The following is a 27,481-nucleotide window of genomic DNA, read 5'->3' as shown; positions in this document are numbered from 1 at the left end:
CACAAATACATATTAGACAGGCTTGTACTAACACATCACTGGGACTGAGAACAAGTTGCAGGAACAGAGAGGTAGTAGCAGTCATTCACATGTATGTCAACAGCGTCAGAGTGCCTCTCCATGAAAAAGATCCAGACATTTATATAAAGAATAGTATGGTCATCAGATGGCTCTTAGAATATTGACCCCTAGGGACACCTGAGTGGCCCAGTGGTTGAGTGGCTGCCTTTGGCTTGAGGTGTGATCCCAGAGTCCCAGGATTGAGTCCCACATCAGGCTCCCTTTGGGGAGCCTGCTTCTCTCCCTGTCTATGTCTCCGCCTCTCTCTCTGTGTCTCTCATGAATAAATAAAATACTAAAAAAAAATTGACCCCTAGAATTTTATAGCTTTGTACCTTTGTTTCTGAGAAGAGCATAAATGAAATATTATAGCGGTCTGAGTGGTCGTTCGTTGTTTCCTCACCATTGATGACCAGGACTGATTTAGCTGATGTATCTCCTGAATCTATAACTTCTGTTTTTCCTCTTCCTACATGTCCTTCCTGAAGCTGTATGTCTGGTAGAGGGAGGACATTCTCAGAAAAGTATAGGGTAAATTTAGTATCTTTAGCTGATATGCTGGAGTTTCTCTTTGTATGGGTTAGATAACATGTTATAGTAAAATATTTATTTCCCAAAATTAATTTACATTTATGTTAATTTCAGAAAAGGATTTGAATTTTAAAAGTTAAATATTTCTTGTATTATTGACTGAACTGTTTTACTATTTCATGAGTACTGTTCTTTTACAGCATTATCTGACACTCAAGGGAATTTTCTTTTGAATGGGAATTTTGTTGTAAGTATGTCAAAAAAGGAAATCAACATACAAGGAGCTATTTTTGAATACAGTGGTTCAAACAGCTCAATTGAAAGAATTAATAGTACTGATCGGCTGGAAGAAGAAGTTGTTTTGCAGGTAAATTCTCAGGCGTCCTTGATAAGACTCCTTTTTAATCCTATCCATAAACTGATGGTTAAGGGCTTTGTATTTATTAAACATAAAAATGATGTCTTTCAGGAATATCTTTTTATGAATTAATTGTGTGCTCCTGTGTATTTCTATTGAGGTTTTATGTGTGGGTAATTTATACAACCCTGATGTACGATATTCCTTCAATATCCCCGTGGAAGAGAAGAACGACCTAGTCACATGGGATCCGTATGGACCATGGCAAGACTGCACCAAGATGTGTCAAGGTACACTGGTGTTGAGTGAAAGAGACAGAAGCTTGCCTGTGCATGCTGGTATGGAGTACTTTCGGGCTGTCTGCCTACAGAGTCCCCCAAATATCTACACAGACACACATCACTGCACGAACATAACAAGGGTTTCCTACCTTTTTTCCTCCTACTTTTCTCCCCATTCATGGTTTCTGATACTTAACAGCCTCATCTGTCTCTCCCCTTTCCAACATTCTCTATTACTGCTTTTTTTCTCATTCTTTCTTGGAGTTGCAAGCAGTTTCTCTAACTTGTACAGTAATCCACTGTGCTTTTTGGAGGAGGGATACATTCCATGTACCCCTCAGGATTCTGTGCCTGAAACAATAGAGAGCATCGAATCTCATACATACTTTGTCTTTTCCTGTATATAGTTACTATGATAAAGTTTATAAATTAGTAAGAGATTGGTAATAAAATCAAACAATTATAACACTATATAGTTGACTCTTGAACAATACAAGGGTTAGGAGTACCAACCTCCATGGAGTTAAAAATTCACATAAAACTTTTGACTCCCCAAGAACTTAACTACTATTAGCCTACAGTTGACTGGAAATCTTATCGATAACAAGCACTTAACACCTGTTTTGTATGTTATATTTATTAATTACTGTCGTTTTACAATAAAGCAAGCTAGAGAAAAAAAAATGTTAACAAAACCAGAAGCCAAGATACATCTATGGTATTTATCAAAAAACATGTGTGAGTGGACCTGCATAGTTCAAACCCATGTTGTTGAAGGATCACCTGTACCTAATAAAATTTCTGTGAATGTGGTCTCTCTCAAAATTTATTGTACTGTACTCACCCTTCTTGTGATGATGTGAGGTGATAAAATGCTCACGTGATGAGATGAAGTGTGGTGAATTCTGTTAGGCTCTAGGCTCTATTGATCTTCAGGTGGTGCATTAAAAAGTGGATCATCTTTGGCCCGTGGTTGACTGCAGTACTGAGACCACAGATGAAGGGGAACTAATAGATACTCTTTCCCAGTGAAATAAGTGTTCTCTCACGCACTCACCTCCATACACTTTCCTAGTAACCAATCTCTTCCGTTCGGTGTTGGGGTACCCAACATCCTTGCATTCTTTTATTTTCTTTCCATGACCACAAGAAAGTACATTTGTAGTGTTGGCATGAATAAGTGAAAAGAGCGTACCAGGAAATGGAAAAGCAGGGACGTTTATGGTCGAGAAAGAATATGTGAAGAGACTGTAATCTTTGGGAAATGTGTAGTTATGGATACTTAATTGTGTAATACTTCTCAAATCAGTAACTTTGAGGGACTACTTTACTTTGGTTCGAATTAAGACCTCAATTCTGCATCCGAGTTTTAATTTCTAGTGGATAAAACCAGCATGAGTAGATTTTCTTGGTCTAAGTAAATGCAGTGCTACAGATGTGCCCAGAGAAGTGCAAAAAAGAGCAGTGTGTGAGGAGATTCCATATGAAGGCACAGGAAAGTCTGATGCAGTGGAAAGTAGTTCTCATGGGGACTGGAGAAAAGTTTTAGAAATTAGGGGAGCAGTGGTTCAGAGGAGACGTTGCTCAGAACCAAATGGAAATGAGCTGAAATGAGGTGGGTAGCCAGAGGCAGTGACCATAGATGAGAGGAATGTGAGGAACAGACTAACAAACTGACCTCAAGGTGCCAAAGAAATTGTGGTGTCCTGTTCTGAAACACACACACACACACACACACACACACACACACAGACTTGGTCCTGTGATGTTGGGATTGTGGTGCTCAGATTGATTGCGTGGGAACAGATGTTTTCATTGGGACGATGTCTGTGGAGGGAGACTGCCGTAGATAGTAAATGACTGACTGGCATAAATGCTGGAAGGAGGAACAAAGTTTTGGTACAGAGGAGGAGACAGAAGGACCCTAGATGGGCCTTACAAAAGGAAATGGAGGTTTTGAGAACAGGGAACAGCATTCCAGCACTGAATGGGTACCCTGGTCTGTGGCAGTGGATATGGGGAGCTAGGAACAAATCCAAACATCAAGTGAGTGAGGGAATGTGTGAAAATGTGGAGAATGTATCGAGTAAAAAAGAGAAAGATCCAAATAAAAGGTTCATCAAGACCTGATGCAGTGGTTTGGGAGCCTGAACCAGAGTGATATCTCTTCAACAATTTTGAGCTGGAGGGAAAAAACTGTTAGTTGCCACATAGTATACGATGGTTATATTCACTCTTTGTAACTTTTTAGTTTTTCTAAAAGGAAATTCCCATAGGGGGGCCTGGTGGCTCAGTTGGTTAAATGTCCAACTCTTAATTTCCACTTGGGTCAAGATCTCAGGGTTGTGAGATTGAGCCCTTGCATCAGGCTCTGCTCTGGGCATGGAACCAGCCTAAGATTCTCACTCTCCTTTTGCCCCTCTCTGCACCATGAGTGCGTGCACACGTGTGCACGTTCTCTTCAAAAAAAAAAAGAGAGGTGCCTGAGTGGCTCAGTTCAGCGTCTGCCTTCTGCTCGGGTCATGGTCCCAGAGTCGTGGCGTTGAGCCCCATGTCAGGCTCCCAGCTCAGTGGGGAATCTGCGGCTCCCTCTGCCCACCCCCTCTCCCGGACCTGCTAGCTAAATAAACACATACACACACATATACGTTCTTTTTAAAAAATTAAGATTGAAATTCCCTCAGTTTTGTTACTCTGTGTACTGAATGTAATGAGTTCCCAAACTTTGTGAGAGCTTAGAAATTTTATCTGAATATTTTCAAGTACGTTACTTAATCTGGCAGTTTCAATTCTTTACTTTTTGAATCAGTCTACTGTTACTGTGGCCCTCTTTTCTCTTGCTCTAATTTGGTTTTGTTGCTTTTGGTCCTTTTACATGACTGTCCTCGTGAACTTTCCCTTCATTATTTTTTGGGGGATTCTCTTCTGTGTTCCCTGTTTTCTAAATCCCATGAATTCCTCTTTTTATTTCCCCCACTGATGAAACATATCCCTTAATAATATTCCTGAAAAAGGTAGTTTGTTGAAACCTTTCATATATGAAAATGGCATTATTCTCATGTTTGCTCAGTAGTTTGACTGGAATAAACGCTAAGATTTTGTACGTTAGAAGGTTGAAAGTCTTGTTCTCTGGTTTCCTGTGTTTCTCTGACACTTTCCATTGTGGAAGTTTTGTGGCTCCTCTCTTGAATTCTAGTGTGTGAAATTTCAGGACAATTTGCCTTGATGTTGGTGTTTCTTTCATCTGTTTTCCTGGGTCATTAGGATGCCACTCACATTTGGAAACAGGTTCTTTGACTTGAGAAATTTTACTGTATGATTTAATGATTTCCTTACATTGAATTTTCTCTTAAATCTTTCTGATATTTATACATTTCAGACATTCAACCTCCTGAACCAATCACTATTTGCTAATTTCTTTTCTGAATTTACATTGTTAACATTCTTAGTCATAACATCTTGCTTTTGTTTCATAGACGTGTAATATCTGTGTCTCTGACAGTATTAATCATAGTCTTTAGATTTTCTTCTATCTGACATAATCTGTTTCATTTTAGTTTTACTTTGTTTTTGTTTATTTTGGTCTCTTGTGTGTCAGTGAATTTCCTGAAACGTCTGCTGATCCTTGGCTATTTGTTCATATTTAAGACTAAAATGCAGATTGAGAGTTCTGTGTTGGTCAGATAAGTGAAGTAGGACCTCATTATAGAGTAATTGGATCACTAAATAGCCCTTTCATGTGTCATTGGAGGAGAAACCCCACATGTCATTGTCAGTTAATCTTCTTGGGGGTTAAAGAGCCTCTCAAGTGGGGAATCTTCTAATGGTCAGCCTGGAAACGAGAGAACCATAAAAGTCGGCTTGGAGCCAGAGGGGAATGGAGAGTCCAGTAGGCCTGGTTCTCATCATTCAATATGGAGACTTTTTCTTAATTCTCTTATTTTTGGTACAGTACTTCCCCCAACTTCCTTAAGCTGTCTATCTCCCCAGGTTCACTTTTTCTGGAGCTTTGCTGTCCAGTATGGTAGCCAGTGGCCAAATACAGCTAACCGATTGAAATGTGGTATAAGCGTGAAATGCACAATGAATTTTGAGAACTCAGTGTGGAAAAAAAAAAAAGTAAAACATAGCTAAAATGATATTTTAGGTACTTGAGGTTAGACGTACCAAATATCAATTTCACCCATGTCTTTTTTTTTATTAACGTGACAACTAGAAAATATGAAATTACATACATGGCTCACATTCTATTTTTATTGGACAATGCTGCTCTCGACTAGAAGGGTAGGAGTCCAACTATTCTTCATCAGTACTTTTCAATCACTCTTCCATTTTTTTCCGGCCTACCCTTCACCGTTCACTTCTTCAACAGAACCTGGTGTTTTCAATTCCTGGGATTTTCTTGGATGCTTTAGCATGAATGTATTGTTTCTTATTCACTTGGTCCCTCTACAGGCTTAAGTTTCAGCTTCCTGGGCTCTGTTAGTTATTTCCATCCCCTTTTCATATTCAGAATTTCTTTCCTTGCCTACTGTGCTTCCTTTTTTTATTCTTATTGTTCTGTTAGGTTTATTCCTTTTCAAAATTCCTTATGTTTTTTTCAGATGGTTTTTAGGACAGAGCAAAGATAAACATGCATGTTCATGTTTAGCTAACTGAAAGTATGCAGTTGAACTTTGATGAAATAGAAACTTGATCATGTCTCTGCCTAAACTTTTTCCTGTCTCCTCATTGCAGAAAGTGTAAAGATCTGTCTATTCTGGCCCATTATAATCACTTCTTAGCTTTGCTTTCACTGTGGTGATGCTGTGTACAACCAACCAGCAAACCTCAGCTCCATGCAGGGAGCCTGATGTGGGACTGGATTCCAGGACCCCAGGGTCATGCCCTGAACCAAAGGCAGACACTCAACTGCTGAGCCACCCAGGCATCCAAAAAAAAGATTATTTTTAGAGCAGTTTTGGTTGATAGAAAAATTGAGGCAGAAGGTACAGAAAATTCACACATTGTCTTTCACCTCCTCCCTCCCATTCCGCTATAACTTCTTGAATTAGTGAGACACATTTGTTGCAATTGATGTGTTATTAACTACAACCCATAGTTTACAGTTCGCTGTGTTATACATCCAGTGGATTTTAACAAATGTTTAATTGCACGTATACATATTACAGCATCATGCAGAATACTTTCCCTGCGCTAAAAATCCCTCCCTCCATACCCTGTCAAACTGATAGCCAATGATCTTTTTATTGTTTGTGTCTTTTCCATTCACAATTCCAATCTGAAAGATCAACCTTATCTGGGAAAGGCTACTTTAGAGACAGGGGAAAGGGAAAGTGAGCTGGACAGAAGTATATAGTAGCTTTTAGAGCTTCTGCTTAGAAGTGGAAAAGGGTCATATTCTTTTGCAGTTGGTTGGCATAAGCCCAAAGTCAATGAACATGGAGGTATATACCTCTCTTAGGAAGTTGGAGTAACATGTAGCAAGTGAAGGTATGCAATACTTCTCTGGGGAAGAGGCAAGCAAATAATGGGAAACAGTAGTGGACTACAGAGCATCAGTGTCAACTCTGACCCCGCTAGCCAGCTCTCATGAATTTCTTTCTACTCTCTATCTGGCCCACCCTCCGTGTGTCACTTTACTAAGCAAACTTCTCAGTCAGGATTCAGCTTGCTTACTCCAGAAAGTCATTTTTGACTAAATTAAATGCTAGTCTATACTGTATCTTGTGTTGGAATTTTTTTTTTTTTTTTACTTCACTGAATTGCTTAGGCTATTAGCAGAATTAAATAATTCTAGAACATCTACTTAAGAGAACTTTCCATTTAATTGTCATTTGACTTTCACCAAGGTCTTCACAGAAGAAAAATTACCTGCATTCGGAAGAGTGATCACATGGTAGTGTCCGACCAAAGATGTGACCATTTGCCACTTCCATTGTTTGTGACTGAAAGGTGTAATACAGACTGTGAACTAAGGTAAAGCAATAATGTGTTATGTAACCAGGGTAAAATCAATAAGTGAGATATGATGTAAAGCATCTAGCACAGTGCCTGCTCGGATGGACCTGTAATTAATGTCTATCCTCTGTCCCTGCTAGTATAAAATGTCAGGTTCACTAGTTTATTGTGAAACTTGGCAACTGATTTGAATGTTTATTCATAGTATTTGATGAATACCAGTATATAGGTCTCAATTTTGTGTAAGGATTGGAAACAAATTTGTAAGATATAGGTAAACTCTAATCTTAAAATCCATAGTTTAAAGATCTGAAACAATAAATTTTGGAGAATGATTGTATAGTTCCCTTTGAACCTATGAATAAACTTTTCAAGTTTGAGGATTAAAGAATCAGTAGAGTGGTTTCTTGATCTTATCAATATTTTGTCCATTAAACATTAAGAAACATGATCCTAGATTATGGGACAGGGAAGTATCCACTTCTAAATTTTACCTGTCTTTTGGAGAGGGTGATGGTGACTGGAATTGGTCTTAGAGCAAAGTTAAGAACAACCCTATCTAGTGAGTGACCATTAACATTGAGGCATGGCCCCAATCTCTCAGTCAGCAAGGATGATCATTTTTATATATTTATGTTATTGTTTGAAAGCGTAGTAGAAGAGTTGCTTGAATAAATCTCATCCACTTATTGCTGTGGAGTGAAGCACAGTGAAATCCCTGAGATGCTATTGGGAATTGAAACAAACTTTGTGAATTCTGTGCTCTGTTTTACTGTTGCACTCATCTTGTCTGATAGATCGCTAGGCTATAATTGTGGTAATTTGGCTAAAACAAGCAGATTACTTGCAGAAAAAAATGTTTTCTCTGAAAACATGTCTAAAAAATAGTTTACAAGAATTAGAAAATATAATATGCCTTATAAAAACCTAGTTTGCCAATGTTTAAAGGCTTTGTCTTACTGGTCTAGTAAGATATTTCCCAATCATGAAATACTTTAGTGTGATTGCATAGAGACATACTACCTGTTTGTGAGTCAGATATATTCAGTCTTAAATCTACCACTAAGTAATTAGGTAATCGTGATCTAAACCAGTTGTTTTCAAAGGCTTTTGGGAAAGCTTGGGGTTCCTTGAACCTACAAAGCCACCACCAAATGCCAGACTGACATCACTAGATATAGTGCTGGTTCCCTTTCTTTAGCTTTAGCCAGACCACCATCATTTTTATATATTTGGGGGACAAGATAGATTTTCTTTTGGGGATAAAATAATTTCTACCTCTGGGCCTCATTTTCTCATCTATAAAAATGAAAGTTTGGGCTTACCTCAGAATTTTTCATCTAATGATATATATCCAGGCAGCTTGTCAATCAATTCTAACAGAATTTTCAAAATTGAATCCTATGCATGAATTTCTCTGAATCCATTTTTTAAAATTGCATTAATTGGCATCCCTAAGTATAATAACATCCTTTTTTTCTAGGTGGCACATCATTAGCAAAAGTGAATGTTCATCCCATTGTGGTCAAGGATATAGATCACTGGATGTCCACTGCATGAAGTACTCCATTCATAAAGGACAGACTGTTCCAGTAGATGACCACTACTGTGGTGACCAACTTAAACCTCCCACACGAGAACCCTGCCATGGTGACTGTGTCTTAACAAGATGGCATTATTCAGAATGGTCCCAGGTACAAATAACCAGTAGTGCTTAAGAAAAGTTGCCTATATATATTTTTTTAATATTTATTACTCTAAAGTATATTTTTGGTCAAATCTTTTTTCATTTGTCACTTTGTTTTTGTTTTTGTCATTTAAATCAGTGTTCCAGGAGTTGTGGAGGAGGGGAAAGGTCTCGAGAATCGTACTGTATAAATAACTTTGGCCACCATGTTGCCAGCAGAGAATGCCAAGAGCTTCCCCGAGTGACAACGGAGAATTGCAATGAATTTTCCTGTCCCAGTTGGGCTACTAGTGAGTGGAGTGAGGTAACATTGAACAGATGAGGCTAAGAACTGTTATAATATCTTGTAGGAAAGCTTTGCAATTTAAGGCTTCAAAGTTGTAAAAAAGAATTAATCTTACTTTATAAATAACTGCATCAAAGCAATTACAAGTTAATGGTTTGTTCTTAAACCATACTGTCCAGCTAACAATAACATTGATTGGTGTTTAATCACTAACCATATTCATAAGGAAGTCCCAGTGTTCACAGTAGCGTGAGATATATACTTAAAGTTAGTTTTTTACCTTTGTTTCTAGGACAGATGAATGCTATACTGAGATTTGGGCGGTGAGTTTGGTGTGGCTGATTTTACCTGGTGAATATCTCTGGAGGAATGAAGGGAAAAATGTGCCAGGAATGGTCTTTCACATGCATTTTAATGTGTAACTTGTCATGGTGTCATTTTTTTAAGGCATTTATGTTGACTAATATTGAGAATAATCATTTGTATTCTTTCAGTGTCTTGTTACATGTGGAAAAGGAACAAAACAAAGGCAAGTGTGGTGCCAGCTGAATGAAGATCATTTGAATGATGGTCTCTGTAATCCAGGTACCAAACCTGAATCTTTGAGACCATGTGAGCTTCATACATGTGCTTCCTGGCAAGTAGGACCATGGGGTTCTGTGAGTATAAGAATGGCTTTCCTGATTTAATTGATCTTTATAGAATAGCACCGAAATTGTGGTGTATTCATTCTCTTACTGGAGGCAACTAAATGTGGGTTTAAAAAAAAAAATCCTTGAAATGTAAACTCTTATCTACACAGTTGTATCAGTGCTGCTAATTTTGCTGTGGTAAACAGTTCAGCTTTGCTTTTGAATTCACTTGTTAACCAAAATGCTGCAAATTTATTCTTCAGCTTTGTTTAAATTATAAATATTTTCGTGTTCTGTGTCTAAATTAGCTTTACTGCCTTGAGAGTAGGCATTCTTTAGAAGTTTTGTGAAACAGGGAGCTAGGAATTTGTAGGATGAGCAGTGGTCAGGCTGGATGATGGGTGGCCTATTAACTCCTGGTGGCTGCCACTCTGGATGGGAAACCTTGTTTCACCTTCCGTTTAACTTTATGCTCTTCCTTCTTCATCTCTTTGAAATTTATTTAGCATATTAGAAGACATACCTCAGGTAGATTTTGAAGAGTATCTAGTTCCCCTAAATTGTATTAACTCTACCCCCAAAATGTCAAGACTATTGACATTTTGATGTAACTTTTTAAAGATAGAATACAATGGGCTATTACTCAGCCATTAGAAACGACAAATACCCACCATTTGCTGTGACGTGGATGGAACTGGAGGGTATTATGCTGAGTGAAGTAAGTCAATTGGAAAAGGACAAACATTATATGATCTCATTCATTTGGGGAATATAAAAAATAGTGAAAGGAAATAAAGGAAAAAGGAGTGAAAATATCAGTGAGGGTGACAAAACATGAGAGACTCCTAACTCTGGGAAATGAACAAGGGGTGGTGGAAGGGGAGGTGGCTGGGGGGTTGGAGTGACTGGGTGATGGGCTCTGAGGGGGGCACTTGATGGGATGAGCACTGGGTGTTATGGTATATGTTGGCAAATTGAACTCCAATAAAAAAATGTATAATCTCTCTTCAAAAAAAAATGATACAATAACAGTTTTCCATTTTAACTTCAAAATTTTATTAGCTGTCTAAATTGGAATAGATGTATATTGATTACATTTGCCAGTTTTGTATGGAATCTGATGTAAAGGACTAATAAAAAGATCTGAAAGGATATTAACTGCATTAAGAAAATTAAGCTTATACAATTTTTGAATAATATTGTTGGATATGTGTTTGTATCCTTCCAGTGCACGGCCACATGCGGACGTGGGTATCAGATGCGCGCTGTTAAATGTGTCAATGAGCTGCTCAGTGCAGTGTTAGATGACAGAGTGTGCCATGGAGCCAGTCGCCCAAGTGACAGGCAGGTAAAGGATACTTCTTCATAGATTGTAAAACAAGATTTGTCACAGGAAAATTAATGTGTTAAACTTATTTCATATATTTTTCCTAATAGCCCTTGAAAACATGTTTGTGCACATGTATGTTGGAGAATTTATTTTTTAAGGTGTTGCCAGCTTTATAGCTTTATTTTTTTACTCTTTATCTGCCATTGAATCACTCATTTAGGTATTTTAATTCTTTGCATGGCAGAAGGGTAGTATCTATTGTGAATATGATGAAGTTCTAAAGTGTGTTACGCTTTTTGAGAGTGATGGTCTATGTTCACTCAGGATGTTTCAGCTTAGCGGTATTTTTGAAGGACTATTGCTATTTTTCTCTTCAGTCATCAGATAGAATGATCCAAACCTTGGGATTCAGATCTGTACTATTCACTTGTAGCCCTTGAATAGTACTTTGTACTTCTGAAAGATTAAAAACTTTTACATCATCAATTTGTCATTATGCAGCTGTTCCTGAATTAGACATGTGGAAGAAATGAAGTATAGAATTTAATATAGATCAGAGTGATTAATTCATTGATGTTTTGAGATGCATTTTTCTTTTAAACAGGACTGTATAGTCATACCTTGCCCAGTTATCCCTAAAATTGGGGCCACTTCATTGCCAGCTGTTCCCATAGGAAAGATAGCCCAGTGGCGACATGGTTCTTGGACCCCAGTAAGTGAATTCCTTTAAGAAGTACAGTGTTTGGGGGTTCCTGGGTGGCTCAGATGGTTAGGCTGTCTGACTTCAGCTCAAGTCATGATCTTGGAGTCCTGGAATCAAACACTCTGTTGAGCTCCCATGTAATCAAGGGAATCTGCTTAGCCCTCTTCCTCTCCCTCTGCCCACCCTCCCTGCTAGTGCTCTGTCTCTCAAATAAATAAAATCTTAAAAAAAAAAAAAAAAAGAACTATAGTGTTTGTATTATGGAGACTTTTACACATCAGCAAAATGGTTGCTTCAGATTAGCCAAATTAATGTTATGCATTCATTTTCAGGTACCTTGATGGTGTAGAAGGTGGGGTAGGGTTCAGAGATGGATAATTTAATGGCTAAATACTATTCTTACCAAGAGCTCTATGTCTCTGAGTAAAAATTAAAGTTTTCTAGGTCTTTTTTCTCATCTACCAAATGGGGATGATAATATTTGTCTCATAGATGATTATGCAGAGCAGACATGAAATTAGGCTTTTTATCATCCTTTGTTTAAGCCATCAACATCATCATGTTTTTCTAAACTGAAAACTTTACTTGGAATATATGCTTTGCTTTAATCTTTTATAGAAGCTATATTTGTAAACTTCAAAGATTCTCTGAATATTTTAACTGTGGGATTATATCGACTATTAGATGTTTAAAGATATTTAAAATAAGATTGTTTTATAAAATGTTTTCTTTATCTTTTTAGCAAATAATAATCTGTATTCTAAGAAATTGAGTAGTATCTTATTCTTACTGTGAATATCTCATTTGTAAATTTATGATCTGAACCAAAGAGTAGGGTATTCATTGCCCTGTCTTCATTTTACTCAGAAGTGATGCCAAGTGATATTATTTATAATTTTTTAAAGAAACTTCATGTTTTAGAAATTGGAGCGAAAGCTACCTGAGAGATGTACTGTTATAACACCTTGGTACAATCTTTTTTTTTTTTTTTTTTAAGTGTTCTGTGTCTTGTGGACAAGGTAATCAAGCCCGTTATGTAAGCTGTCGTGATGCTTATGATGGAATAGCAGATGAATCCTATTGTGCCCATTTACCCCGACCTGCTGAAATATCTGTTTGTTTTAACCCTTGTGGGGAGTGGCAAACTGGGAATTGGTCACCTGTAAGTATTTTTACAAGAAAAAATAAAATGAAAAGTTCAAATATAATTGACAGTATAATAATGTGATTTATTACATTATAAATGTGGGTAAATTTGTGATCAGTGTTCAGCTTCCTGTGGCCATGGAAAAACAACTCGACAAGTTTTATGCATCAACTACCATCAGCCAATTAATGAGAATTACTGTGACCCTGAAGTTCGCCCTTTGATAGAACAAGAATGTAACCTGGCAGCCTGCCCACCCATGTACAGTCACTTTCCAAGTTCCTCTGAGCAGCCAAGCCATTTTCCAGGCAGGAATTTTCCATTAACTCACAAACCAGAGGATAATCAAAATCAGGGGGTCTACCCATCAATCAGAGGAAACCAATGGAGAACAGGACCATGGGGATCAGTAAGTTGTCTTTATTGAGTTATATTAATTCTATAATTTTGTTATATTATAGCCTTTTAACAGATATGTATGCAATGACCTCAGATACTTTTAATGCTAAATTTATCTGAAGATCAATAGTTTGAATCTTAAAAGGATTAAACGATTTTTGATGCAGATTGCAAATCCCCAGAGTCCTTATTGAACTATACACTAATGTGATATTATGATTACAGAGGAATGCACTTAAAAACAATTTGATTAGAGTCCATTATGATAAAAACAAAAGAATCTTTTAAGAGGTTAAGACTGCAAATGTTTATGAAAAAAAATCAAACCTAGAAATTACTGCAATAGCAGTGTGCAGTAAGCGGGTGTAAAACCACAAACCTACCAAAGGTACAATTGTAGTTCATATTTTACATAAAAGTTGAGACAAAGGAAAACAATGTCAAAGCTTAGAGACTTTCTTTTTTTAATTCCTTTCTACTTAACACTTAGTATGGGCCTGGATTCGCTATTGCAGACTTTACCTTTTCTCCTTCCATCAACAAATTCTAACACACACTCATGTTTTTGGCAGATTTCTCCACTCAGATTTTCCCGAGAGGGGGATTTTAGAAGGGAGAGTTTGAACCTGAGTCCAAATGTTGATTTATCCCCATGTAATTTCACGATGTGGCATCCACAGTTTGTGTTTTATCCTCGCCAGTGCTCCAGCAGCTGTGCTCGAGGTGTTCAGCGCAGAGTTGTGGTCTGCCAGGATGAAGACGGACAGAGTGCCACTTCCTGTGATGCAGCCTCCAGGCCCCCAGAGGCCCAGCACTGCCATTCAGGCCCTTGTCCACGGTGGAGCTACGGCAGCTGGGGAGAAGTAAGTCTGAATGTTTTCTCAAATTTTGGAGATGGTGACTCTCTGAAGATTGAAAGTTAAGTACCTCACGCTGTTACTGCGGGATAATCTTCCTTCACCATACTACACAGAAAGGTTTCATTTTTAGGAAAATCTTGTTCTTTTAATAGACTGTCATGGTATAAATCACTCCTTCGTGATAGGAAATGCTCCACATTTTTTAGCAGAATCTATTATGCTAGCCAATATGTCTGTGAATCACTAATGCCTTTCTAAAATTAGTATATTCTTAGAAAATTTCGTTGCTATAAAGATAGAAAATTAGATGATATATACATAGGCCATGCTTTTATCCTATTACTGAACCATTCACGTGGTGAATTTTCTAAGGAGATAGTTGTCAATTATCGAGCACTTCATGTCCTGGCATTCTTCTAGACACTGGGGATATGAAGATAATTTTTAAAATAGTTTTGATGAATACAAATTCCACCTGTATTATGCAGGAGAAAGAGTAAGAAAGACTTACATTGGCTTTGGATGAACAAAATCACCTAATTAGTCAAATATACTTAATGACTTTTAGTATATATTTTCTCATAGAGCATTTCTTTTGAATTTAAATTAAAAAAATAAATTAAAAATTTGCCAACATATACTATAACACCCAGGGCTCATCCCATCAAGTGCCCTCCTTAGTGCTGTCACCCAGTTACCCCATACTCCCATCCACCTCCCCTTCCGCAACCCTTTGTTTCTCATAGAGCATTTTGAAATCATTGTTTAAAGATCCACTTCTGACCAGCTGCTAATAAATATCAAGTACATTTTAAAAATGTTCTTTTACAATTTCCAAAATGAAAATAACATTTTTACTCCTGATTTAGGCATGCTCTTTGTAAAAATTCAGATGATAGGGAAAATTATGAGGAGATGAGAACTTTTAATATTGATACATTTCCTTCCAGACTTTGGTCTTGTGTGGATTCCACAAATAGATTCATATTACACAAGCTGCCACCTACTATTTTCATGTAACACATACCCGAACATCTTTCCCTGTTTATAAGTTTAGATCTTACTAGTTCTCATGGTTACCCAGTAATCTATTGATGGGATATCATAAGTTATGTAGTTAATATTTATTACTTAAGTAAATCAGTTTTATTTTGACTTGTCTATTTTATAGGTCCTTGATATTGAAACATCTTATGGTACTAATTCTCAAAATTTTGTCAATTTTTTTTATTATAGAACTAAAACTTTTTTACCTAGGAAGAAAACTCTAGCATTAATACTTATGTATTAAACATTGAATAAAGCAATATAATACTGTCTTTAAAACCACATAGTTTTGAATTTTCTTATTTTTAGTGTACACAAACATGTGGAGGAGGAATAAAATCAAGATTCGTTATATGTCAATTTCCCAATGGCCAAATGTCACAAGAGCAAAACTGTGAAATCTTAAACAAGCCACCTAGTGTGGTGCAATGTCATGTGCATGCTTGCCCTGATGATGCAACATGGCATCGGGGACCATGGAAATCGGTACGATAATAATCTTATTTTTGTCTGTTTTGTTTTGTTTTATCATGCCCCCATTTCTTTAATTGCTTGTTTATAAATTATGGTACATGCTATATCTTCTGATTTTTTATTTTAAGCAGATTCCTGGCCATCTTGGCTTGTGTTATTAAATTTGATAGTTTGGAAAAAAATCCATTCAATTTCAAGTACTGTAATATATATAATAGTTTTATATGTATTTATTTTTTATAAGTAATTTTGAACCACAGCACTATTCTAATGGAAATATTTTCCTACGGTACATCTTTGGCTTGTCTCCTAATTGTAAATGTTTTACTGTATACATTTGTATATAATGTTAACATTCTGCTTGTTACAATGGCAAATTAAGCTGTGTCTTGTTTAAGTGTATAACTGTATGTGGCTTTTGTCTGTCAATGTCTAGTAACTGATCCAAAAGCAAATAACATTCTTTAAAACTTTTTTTTTAAATCATTGTTAAACTTAGTATTTTGTTTGGAAATGTGAAAATATTAAAAGATAGAGAAATTTAAAGTGAATTGTTTACAGTTTATTACATACATCATGGAAAGATATTTATATAGTAATTTATCTAAATATTTCTTCACTGTGTGGAGTTACTGTGTTTGGGAGTGTTTTAATTTATTTTTTTTGGAGCCATAGACAAAATTCATAAGTATTGTTCATGACTGGTTTATTTAGTATATTTCAAATATCCAGGCTTTGAAGAATAATTAATATATAAATATGTTGAAATTAGCATTTTGGTCACTTTTGATATTTTAAATCCTGAACAACCAAGTATACTTCTTCCAGATGAAAAACTGATGTGAGCCTCTTTATAATTTGTAAAGTTATACAGTTCTTTTTTAAAAAATAATTATAACTCTGGCTTTATAACCAACACTGGTGCCTGCACTCAGTTTGCTTTTCCCAAGTCAAAACTTTACATTGTGAGAAACCCAAGTTTCAAACTCATGCCATTTAATGAATAAGTCAAGTTCTAGTTCAGGCTGAAATGCATCTGGATAGTGTGACTGCTATAAAACAAAAGGAAAATTTAACTTTATAGGAAGATCTTAAATTGTAGCATCACTTTGTTGGAACTAACAAAAGCATATTTTGCCATAGAAAACATTCACATATTTACTTAATAAAATGTTGACCATCTGTATCGTAGACACTGTGCTTGCTACAGATATTTTTTTTAAAAAAAACTATTTCTTACTCCTATGGACTTTATAGTCTAGTTGGAGAGATTTGAAATAATGTAGGAACTCAAATATAAAAAGATACCCTTTTCTGTTAGCTGTCTTACATTGGAAATTCACTTTCTCTTTACTAGATCTGTTACATTGTCTTTCGGTTGTTTTTTTTTTGGCTTTAGTTTGCAAACCTAGTTCCTAATGAGACTATGGACTGCTTTCTTCAGGTTTTGTCCCAGTTAGGAAAGCAGGCTCCAGACCACTTAGAGGATTGAATTATAATGGCATTGGTTTCTGAGCACAGAAGTTTTATTTTTCTAATCATTCATCAATTTATTAATTCACAAAGCCTTAAACATTTGCTTCTACCTACTGCTTTGTGCTAGGTATTGAAATACCTAAAATTGTTTTATACTTTCTATTTAAGTGGTTAGCAGACTATGGCACATGGACTAAATCTGACCTCCTGCCTATTTTTGTAAATAAGTTTCATTGGAACATAGTCATCCTCATTTTTTTAATGTATTACTATGGCTGCTTTTGGTATACAATTATTGCAATAGAGACTGGCCCTTAAAGCCTGAAATATTTTTTATCTAGCTCTTTCAGGAAATGTTTGCTGACCCCTGTTCTATTTAATAAAAATGATCCTTTTTAAATTTAGCATAAAATGTAATTCTCATATTCTATAACTTTAAGTACAGTTATTCCTTTGGGGTCAGTTTTAGATGTTTTTAATATTTTAAAACATCTTACAAGGTTTATCAACCTTCTCTACATATTTCTATGGCATTTAGACAATTATTTCCCTATTTTGAGATATAATTGTTATATAACATTGTGATATATATACACGCACAGTGTCACACAATGTTTATATATTGTATTGGAAGGTGTCTAGTACTATGTTCCAATATACTGTGTCATGGTATTTGTATTAAATTATATTGTAAGTGAAAAAGCCTGCATGTTCAGTAAAGCTCTGTGCATAGATAACTTTTTTATTCTCACAAAAACTAATAACCAAGAAAATAACCACAGTTACCAAGTAGTAACTTAGAAGTACGTAATTCTTCATTGTTTACTACAAGCCTGTTCCAAAAGGAGCTCATTGGATAATTCAGTCTTTGCACTAGTGAAGAACTGTAATGCCTTTTTTTGTTTTTCATAAATTGAAGGTGAAATTTTAAAAATCACAGTGTTTATATGAGAGTTTTTACAAACGTATTTATTCACTTTTTATAGGTATAAAATACATATATATTAAAGTGCCTGGATTTCTTTTATTATATGAAGAATTTTATTCCTTAATTTAGCCTTTTATATTAAAAGGGTTTAAGGGATCTGAAGTTTTTATTGTTAAAACTAGATATAACCTTTTACCTCTTTGTTTTGCTACATATTACCCAAACTTCAGAATACCTCTTATTAACAGATGAATAATCATTCAGGGGTAACTTTAATTTCAGATCCTATTCACTAGGTTAGAAAACTACAAATGTGTGTATATGTATTATGCATATATGAACAATATGAAATCTCAAACATTTCATTTTAAGCAGAATTATAAAGTGTTAAATCATTAAAATATAACTGGGAAGAAAGTTGTAAATCTACATTTAAATGTTCTCCATCTTATGGAAAATCTTGTAATAATTTATAAGCATGATTAAGGAAATAAACCTTAACCTATGTCTTAATTTAATGACTGTATTTTTGTGATTAGTCAATGTGAAATGATTGTATTTTAACCCTTGTTTATTAATGACTTGTGTTGTGGCTTTGTGCTTTGCATAATTCATATGTATGTTGTATTTTTACTGCTTAGATCAATACCTAAAATGTTTTAAGTCCCTGAACAGATCCTGTATTGTAATGAATGCCTCCTTTTCTCTTGGTGCTGTTTTTCTTAAATTAACAAACATTAATTTCTTATTAAACATTATTTGCTGAATAGTGTATGTTTTCATAATTTAAGTATTTAAGCTATTATATTTTAAATCCATTAGAAACTAACATTGGTGTTTAAAAACATAAGATCTATTGTTTAGCTATCTTAAATACTAGAAATTTTTATATTTTTATAAACAATAAAAATTTATGATATGAATTTATTTATTTAATAAGTTAAAAATACATGTGCTCATGACTAAGTCTTTAAAAGGTGAGTAAAAGTTTTTTCTCTTCTCTTTTGTATATACTAAGGGACATTGCACTGTAATCAAACTATTCTAGCAAATGCTCTTTAAGTAAATTTATAATAATTTATCTATTTTCCCATTAAGTCTCATTTAGCTGATTCATTTTCCTAGAATGCTTTTATTCTCTACCTAGAATGAAATCATGCTTGGTAAGAAAATGTGTATTCCATTGTGTTCTGGGATTAATGATGATCCAAGAGAACTAAAGAGCATAGTTTTTCCATTAAGGATTGTTTTTTTTTTTTCCTTCCAAAAATAAGAAAATTCATTTTAAAAAATGAAAGCTTTGATAGTTGAATTTTCTAGATTCTAGTGCTTTCCCCTAAAATGTTTCTTTTTAAAATATATATACATAGGCAATACTAAATTGCTAATGTGATACGACGGAATGAAACAGAAGCACTTTTAGCAATGAGCATGTGGTAGCAGCATATACCCAGTAAATGTGCAGTTTGCCAAATTCATAGTTTTCTGTGAAAACAAACAAAAAAACCAAAGGTCTGACTACAGATGTTAGGAGGCTTCTTCCACTGTATCTCTCACTCAGGATGAAATGCTCTCCGGAAGAAACTTGTAACTGCCTCTGTTGCTCATAAGGCCAGTAGCAGCCAGGGGAAAGGTAATGTGTAGGGAAATGGTTTCAAGAAACTATCAATTCTTTGTAGCATGTAGAACTCAGTAAAACTGTTTATAGTAATAAGTTTTTTTAAATTTGGAAAAGATATATAACCACAGGAAAAAGCTGGAAATCTATTTTACTCCAAATTTATCATAGTTTCTCATGTACCTTATTAGTATTGAACTAATATCTCCATTAATTTGTTACTATATCTTTCTACAGTACATTCATTGACTCTCCCAAAGATGAGCGTCCCCTACATGTTAGGCATTGTGCACTGGATAAATCAGGCACGATCCCTGTGTACAAGAAGTTTGCAGCTAAGTGATGAATGTACTAAATAGATGGTCAGAATGCAGAATGGGATTCCTTCCTGATTTCAGTAACTTATGTGATTTGTAATATTGAGGACTCCTAATACTGGGACCTTAATAGGTTGTAATCATCCAAGAATTAATAATGAGTATGGTCCTTGACAACACAATAATCCTGCCTGTAGATTTTTTTAGAAAGCTTGAACTAATAGGAAATATTCCATTATAACCGGGAAAGAGATGAGTGGTGTCCTAAGTCTCTCTGCTAGAGTAGATTTTGTATAATTGCAGCATCTTCATTATTTAAATGGATTTCATGCCTTACCAAAAAGAAAATGGACCAAGCAAGGTATATGATGGTATGAAAATAATTTTGGAGATACAAATGGGCCTTGCAGGTTTGATATGTAAAACCTAGGAAAAATTTAAGTAAATATACTGATGAGATCATAAAAGAGACTTGTGACTGTATTATATTGAATGAAGTTAGAATGTTAACTCTAGAAAAAAATCTCAACATGAAATGGTGATATGCCATGTTTTTCTTTAACGCATCTATATTAAAATGGACGTATTTCTGTGGTAATGCTTTTTTCCCAGATATAATGCTTGAGAATGTTTTAAGAATATCTGGATATAGATTTTTAGATATTTTATCACCACATATTCTCTGTACTTGATCCTATTTATGTAGATATATAGGCAGTTATATTCATTTAAATAATCAAATTTTCCTGTCACCTTTCAGTCGTTTGAGAAAACCATCTTAGTTCCCATATAATTACAGGAACAATATTTGGCATTAATATCATAAAGCATCTCTTTGACATTTTCTAGATAGATAGTTTGAGTTTTTAATCATAGATAACATTTCTCAGTAACATCTTTTGAGCATGTCCCCTTTTTAAATTTAGACATTATAAGCTAATATATAAATGATTTATGAAACATGAATTAGAATAAGTAATTTTAATGAATAACTTACTGAACTGTGATGGTAATCTCATTTTTAAAAAGTGTAGGATGATGGGGATTGAGGAGTGCATGTGTGGCGATGAGAACTGGGTGAGGTGTGGGAGTGTTGAATCATTATATCGTACACGTGAAACTAACAACACTGTTAACCAGACTAAAATTAAAAATTTTTAAAGTAATATGGTGTTTCATTAGTTTTGAAAATTTTGGTTCAACACTGTCATGGCAGTTTTAAAAATCTGGTTTATCTCCATTATGTCACTTCAGTAGCTTCCATAGCTGAAAAAATGGACTCACAAAAATATATATCTTCATATAGAAAAGTTTATCACTGGGTGTTTCTGTTGTGTGTTAGTAACTGATTTTAAGTTCAATTACCAATTAAGCAAAATTATTGAAATTTGTATGACAAATTTCCATTTTCCATGATGTCATTCAGTTCTTAAAAAATTACTAGAGTGAATTATATATTTTCAGGTTTGTAATTTTTTTATTGCAGTATAGTTGACACACAGTATTACCTTAATTTCAGATGTGCAACATATAGTGATTCTACAGCTTTATGCACTATGCTCACCAAAAGTGTAGCTACCATCTGTCAGCATACAGTGCTATTACAGTACTATTGACTGTGTTCCTTATTCTGTGCTTATTATCCCCATGACTTATTCATTCCATACCTAGAAGCCTATACCCACTTTCATTAACCCATTTTGCCCTTCCTCAGGGAACCCCCAGTGTGTCCTCTGTATTTTTGGGTCTGTTTCTGCTTGTTTTGCTTTTAGGATTCCACAAATATGAAGTCATATTTGTCTTTGACTTATTTCACTTAGCGTGATACCCTCTGAATCCTTCTGTGTTGTGAAAAATGGCAAGATCTCCTTGTTATGGCTGAGTACTATTCCATTGTGTGTGTGTATCACTTCTTTATTCATTCATCTATCAATGGACACTTATGTTGCTTCTATATATTGGTTATTGTTAATAATGCTGCAACAAAGATAGGGGTGCATATAGCCTTTCACATTAGTGTTTTCATTTGGGGGGATATATCAGTAGTGGAATAACCAAATCATATGGTAGTTCTCGTTTTAATTTTTTGAGGATCCTCCATACTGTTCTCCACAGTGGCTGCATCAGTTTACATTCCCACCAGCAGTGCATGAGAGTTGCTTTTTCTCCATATCCCTGCCAACACTTATTTCTTCTCTTTTTGATACTAGTCATTTTGATAAGTATGAGGTGATATGGTGGTTTTTAATGATAGTAAACATCTTTTCATGTGCCTGTTGGTCACCTCTGTGTGTCATCTTTGGAAAAATGTCTCTTCAGGTCCTCTGCTCATTAGATTGTTTTTTTGATGTGTAACTTTATATTTTAACAAATAGCCTTAAAATTCAAAGAGATTTTGAAAGATTTGGAAGCCATTTAAGCAAAATTTTGCTTCAAAGCTTTAAAAATACACACTTGAAAGTTTGATAGTTTTGATAAACACATATTTATGGTAACAATCGCATAATACCAGAAATACTTCCAAATGTTTAAAAATGTTCTAAGAAGTAGTAGTTTCCAAAAACCATTGCTGTCTCATCCACTCTTAAATGTCCCCTTAAACAAGAACTTTATGGGTCTTTTTTTTTTTTTTTTTAAGTATTAGGTGTTACACTCATTATAGAAAAATCAAATTTGAACAAGCCTCTTTTTTTGTAATGGAAAAATTAGCAATTTATCTTTATGAGCCCATTTGATAATTTGAACACAACCAGCAAAACAGCTTAAAGCTAAAGTTTGTCCTGTCACTCCCTAGAGTACTGAGTTTGTAGATATTATCCATTTATCTTCCTAAGGGGGCATGCATGAATTGCAGTTGGTACATGAAGTGGAAGGGCAGAGTAATGATCTCTGTCAGGATACCTGGAGTATGTTATGTGTCAGGTTAGCATATAAACCCATATGGTAAATATAAACAAATTTAGGTAAATATAAACAAATTCTTGTAAGAAATTTTGTTGGTACTCCATTGAATCACCTTGCCATCTCTGAGAGAGACTTTTGAAAGGCTGTGACTTAGATCCTTACAGATTTCTATGAGGCATAAAAGTTTAGTAACCTCTCTAAAACCTTAAACTACAGTTGAGATTGGAATTACCTAACTTATTCTCCTAGATACCATCTGCTTCCTAGTTGTCGAGAAAGTAGAGAAAAGATTGTTCTTAAATTGCTGCACCAATTTACTCAATCCTAAGTCTAGTAGGATATGTTTAGGAAGGTACTTTATCACATCATAGTATAATATGACCTCTGTATTCAGTCTTCCTATATTATGATATACATATATTTGTAAGAATTAAATGAAATATGGCAGTTTTTGGTAAACCACATAAATCCTTCTTTACCAGTTAACTGACTTCTAAAATGAACCTCTAAGACCATTCTGAACTATTTTTTTAGTTTCCCGGACTTTTGATATTTTGCAGTTGTGACCGGGGGAAACAGACTTTGGAAGTAACTATGAAGGAAGGCAACAGTGGCCAGTGAACTGCCAAAAAAAAGAAAAAGAAAATCACCAATACATTTGAGATCATTAAAAGCCTGCCTATATCAGGCACTGGGCTAGGAACTGTAGAAAGCTAAAGATAAGAATGACATATTCTCCTCAAAGGACTCAGAGTTAAGGGGCAATTAAATACACAAGTAACAAGGCAGAAACATGTCATAGAAAGTCAGAGAAGGTATGACTTCAGTTGCATGAACTTGAAAGGACTTGTGGAGAAGGCCTTGGCCTTGGTGGATAGAACTTACTGGGGTGGAAGGCCATTCCGTAGCAAAATCAGAGGCCAGGAAAAGTGGTTCATCTTGACTAATACAAATTGATTTGTGAGGATACAGAGTGAGCATAGAAATAGGAGTTGGGCAAAGAAAAATACCATATGATTTCACTCGTGTGGAATTTAAGAAACAAATGAACATGGTGGGGTGGGGGAAGAAAGAGGAAAACCAGGAAACAAACTCTTTAACTATAGAGAACTGATGGTTTCCCAGAGGGGAGAGGGGTGGGAGATGGGTTAAATAGGTGATAAGGATTAAGGAAGTGTACTTGTGCTGGGGGTGGGGGAGGTGTTGAATCACTAAATTCTACACCTGAAATTAACATTACAGTATATGTTAACTGAAATTTAAATAACTTGAAGAAAAAATTATGACAGGGTTATATCAAGGAGGATTAATAAAGATCATGCTTATATTTTTAAAAATTTAAAAATCCTGAATATTAACCATCAAACTTTTTGGAGCGGATATGAAAGCTATGTTTTTAGGAAAATTATTAAGCAATTCTCATATAAGCATGTTGAAAATGACAGACTACGAATGGAGAGTCCAAGAGGGGGCTTTTCTCAAGGGTGATGATTTAGGGACCATTCAGTTATTCACACTTACTGTTTTAACACTTAAATTGTGGAGGAGAAGCAGCCAGGAGAGATAGTGATGGTACCATTTTTGGTCAAAAGGTGAGGTGGCATTTGGAGATGGAAGGAAAATATATACAAGAGACCATCCTGTCAAGAGTTGTGCAAAGTCATGATGGAAGCTTTCAAGATTAAGTTTGAGCAATGAATCAAGTGAATCTGGAGTATTAGGATTGCAAACTGCAGATTGATGATGCATAAACTGGTTTTCTGTTAGTCTCACATAAGGGAGTATAATCTTGATTTCACCAAGAGAAATGTAAACTTTCATTTAAAAACAGTGACTATCTAAATGGAACAGCAGGTAGGTAGGGTGGTTGGCATTCGAGCCTGTTCCACAGAGGCTCAATGTATTTTGCTAATTAACACTTAGCCAATAATTCTCTTACTTCAAGGAGCTAAAAACTCAAATAGTATATAAGGCTGATAACACCCTAAACAGTCTGAAACAAGATTTGCTGAAGCAAGTTATGATCTAGTATAAGAGAAATCAATTTGGACTGGAGTTTCTATAAGTAAACTTTTATGGAAATCTATCCAGCAAAATATCAAAAGTACAGTTCAGTGAATTTTCCAAAGTGAACACATCTGTGTAATCAGCACTGAAACCAAGGATATCAACACCCTAGAAATTCCCCCATGTACCCCATTGTATCCCTTCACAAGGGTAAACACGATTCAGACATCAAATATCATAGAGAAGTTGGCCTGCCTTTGAACTTATATAAATAGAATTTAGATAATTTGAGATTCACAATATTACATCTATGAGATTCATGTTGTAGTTTGTCATTGAAATCTAGTAGGAGTATATCATTGTGTGACTTACAAATAAATATGATTTATATGATTATTCTCCAGTTGGCAAGCATTTGGGATTATTTTAAATTCGAGATTTAGGAATAATGCTGTTAACGTTTCTCACATGTATTTTTTGGTGAGCATAGGTTTGCAGATCTTTTGGGTATGTAGATAGGAGTTGAATCTTAGCGTATGCACAGGTTTGGGCTTAGTAAATATCAGTTTTCTGAGAATGGTTGAATGAGAATTCCAATTGTTTCATATCCTTCCTAACACTTGATATTATCAGACTTTTTAATTTTATAATCTTCATGAATTTCTATTAAACTTGTTCAGTAGATTTTTACATAGCAGTTACTGTGTATGAGTGATATTTACAAATCACTTGGTATGGGGGAGAACAATAGGATTGAGATAATAGGTTACATATTAAAAAATATATTGCAGCTAGTAGAACTAAAAAATACATTTTTGGTGTTTACAGCAGCTTTGTTTACAGTTGCCAAAAATTGGAAGCATCGAAAATGGCCTTTAGTGGAATGGATAAATTGTGGTACATCCAGGCAATGGAATATTATTCACTAAAAGAAGTGAGTTATCAGACCATAGAAGATATGGGAGGAAATTTACATGCATATTACATATGAGGCAATAGCCCCAAGAGCCAATAACTTTCCCTTGAGTCCATCAAGTCTTTTTGTACTTCCACTCTAGTCGCTGGATATGCCTAGCATCCTGCCAGGTCTGACATAATAATACCAGGCATGTTTATTTTTTCTGATCCTTTTTGGACTTCTCCTCCTTCATCCCCTCCCACGATTGTGTAAGGACTGATTCATATAATACAACTCATGTTCCATAATATTCATAGTGGTTTTCCTTTCAAGTTTAAAACCTTAAAGATACGACAATTTTAGAACTAGATATAAAAGTAAGGATATAATTAACAAAAATTAGGGGTTGCAGTAGGCCCTGAAAAAGGAGGGAAGGGTGCTATTGTGAGAAGGATATGGAAGGCTTTGGACATAATACTCTGTGCCTTGAGTTGGAAGGTGGATAGTTTTTCATTTTTTCATTGGTTTTAAGGCATTCACTTTACATACCTTATGACTTGCTGTTCAGTATGCTGACAGATGGACTGCTATTGCTTACTATCTGGAAAAGATTTTAATGACAGAGTATGAAAGAACCAAGTATAAGAAAAAGCAATGAAAAAAATGAATACTGAAGCAAGTTGAAATTATTTTATGATAAATATTGATATTGGTTATTAATATGAAGATTTGAAGCATAAATGCATTATATTAATAATTAGTAATTATGTAAACTAAACATGAAACAAGCCTTATGAGAATTATAAATTAAAAATATTTTATCAGATAAAAATCTTTGAGTCACATGTAAGAATTTTACAGAAGGCTGAAAAGTTGGCCACATACAAATGCCTTTTGTTTTTAAAGCTATAAATATTTTTATTTTTTCCTTCCCAAATTTTTATTTAAATTCCAGTTAATGTACAAGGTAATATAAGTTTCAGGTGTAAAATTTAGTGATTCATCATTTATAACATCCAGCGCTCAACCACAAAAAGTAGAGATAATTGTCATAATTTATTTTTGAGACAAATATTCATTTTATTTTTTTAATTTTTAAATGTTATTTAATTTTATAAATTTTATTTTTTATTTAAATAATTTTAATTTTTATAAATAATTTAATAATTACTATACACTCATTCCAAAAAATAAATAATTGAAAATATTGTATCAGGCAGTTAGATTTCTGTGGAATATAACTTTGGTGCAGTCATTAAAATTGTCAGAAGAAGATTTGTCCACAGAATCATTTCTATTATAGCTTGTAATTTTTTTCTGGGTATAAACATATTTATGGAAGTTTTTTTCCATTAGAGTAGATTTTATCTATCATAAACCCAAATACAATATTTGATAGGTAGAACCAGAAAGCATTTTTCTATGATTAATAATTAAACATTCTGTTTGGGATACCTTTAAATATAGTGCGAGAATTAAAACGCAGGGGTGCCTGGGTGGCTCAGTCAGTTAAGTGTCTGCCTTCAGCTCAGGTCATGATCTCAGGGTCCTGGGCTGGGACACTCCACTGGGCTCCT

The 27,481-nt window shown here is 34.9% G+C and overlaps 1 protein-coding gene across 3 annotated transcripts in view; it reads left to right on the top strand.

The window, feature by feature from the left end:
• ADAMTS20 (ADAM metallopeptidase with thrombospondin type 1 motif 20) overlaps nucleotides 1–27,481 on the top strand; it is a 163,776-nt gene that overhangs the window by 79,994 nt on the left and 56,301 nt on the right. For 2 of the 3 annotated variants that reach the window (XR_005984934.1, XM_041736785.1), the window contains exons 17-28: nucleotides 792–958; nucleotides 1,110–1,239; nucleotides 7,083–7,209; nucleotides 8,675–8,885; nucleotides 9,018–9,182; nucleotides 9,659–9,823; nucleotides 11,025–11,144; nucleotides 11,731–11,838; nucleotides 12,827–12,991; nucleotides 13,095–13,385; nucleotides 14,077–14,238; nucleotides 15,592–15,768. Coding sequence is in view for 2 of the 3 variants with exons in the window: in XM_041736785.1 (XP_041592719.1) it covers nucleotides 792–958; nucleotides 1,110–1,239; nucleotides 7,083–7,209; nucleotides 8,675–8,885; nucleotides 9,018–9,182; nucleotides 9,659–9,823; nucleotides 11,025–11,144; nucleotides 11,731–11,838; nucleotides 12,827–12,991; nucleotides 13,095–13,385; nucleotides 14,077–14,238; nucleotides 15,592–15,768 (1,988 nt within the window). In the remaining variant the exon portion in view is untranslated. The remainder of the gene's footprint in view (nucleotides 1–791; nucleotides 959–1,109; nucleotides 1,240–7,082; nucleotides 7,210–8,674; nucleotides 8,886–9,017; nucleotides 9,183–9,658; nucleotides 9,824–11,024; nucleotides 11,145–11,730; nucleotides 11,839–12,826; nucleotides 12,992–13,094; nucleotides 13,386–14,076; nucleotides 14,239–15,591; nucleotides 15,769–27,481) is intronic. The other variant, XM_041736786.1, reaches the window with a different exon arrangement.

The sequence above is a fragment of the Vulpes lagopus genome, chromosome 21, assembly GCF_018345385.1.
Source record: "Vulpes lagopus strain Blue_001 chromosome 21, ASM1834538v1, whole genome shotgun sequence".
NCBI classification, from domain to species: domain Eukaryota; kingdom Metazoa; phylum Chordata; class Mammalia; order Carnivora; family Canidae; genus Vulpes; species Vulpes lagopus.
Note: the sequence above shows the minus strand (reverse complement) of the source record. Positions and strands in the feature narration are given on the sequence as shown.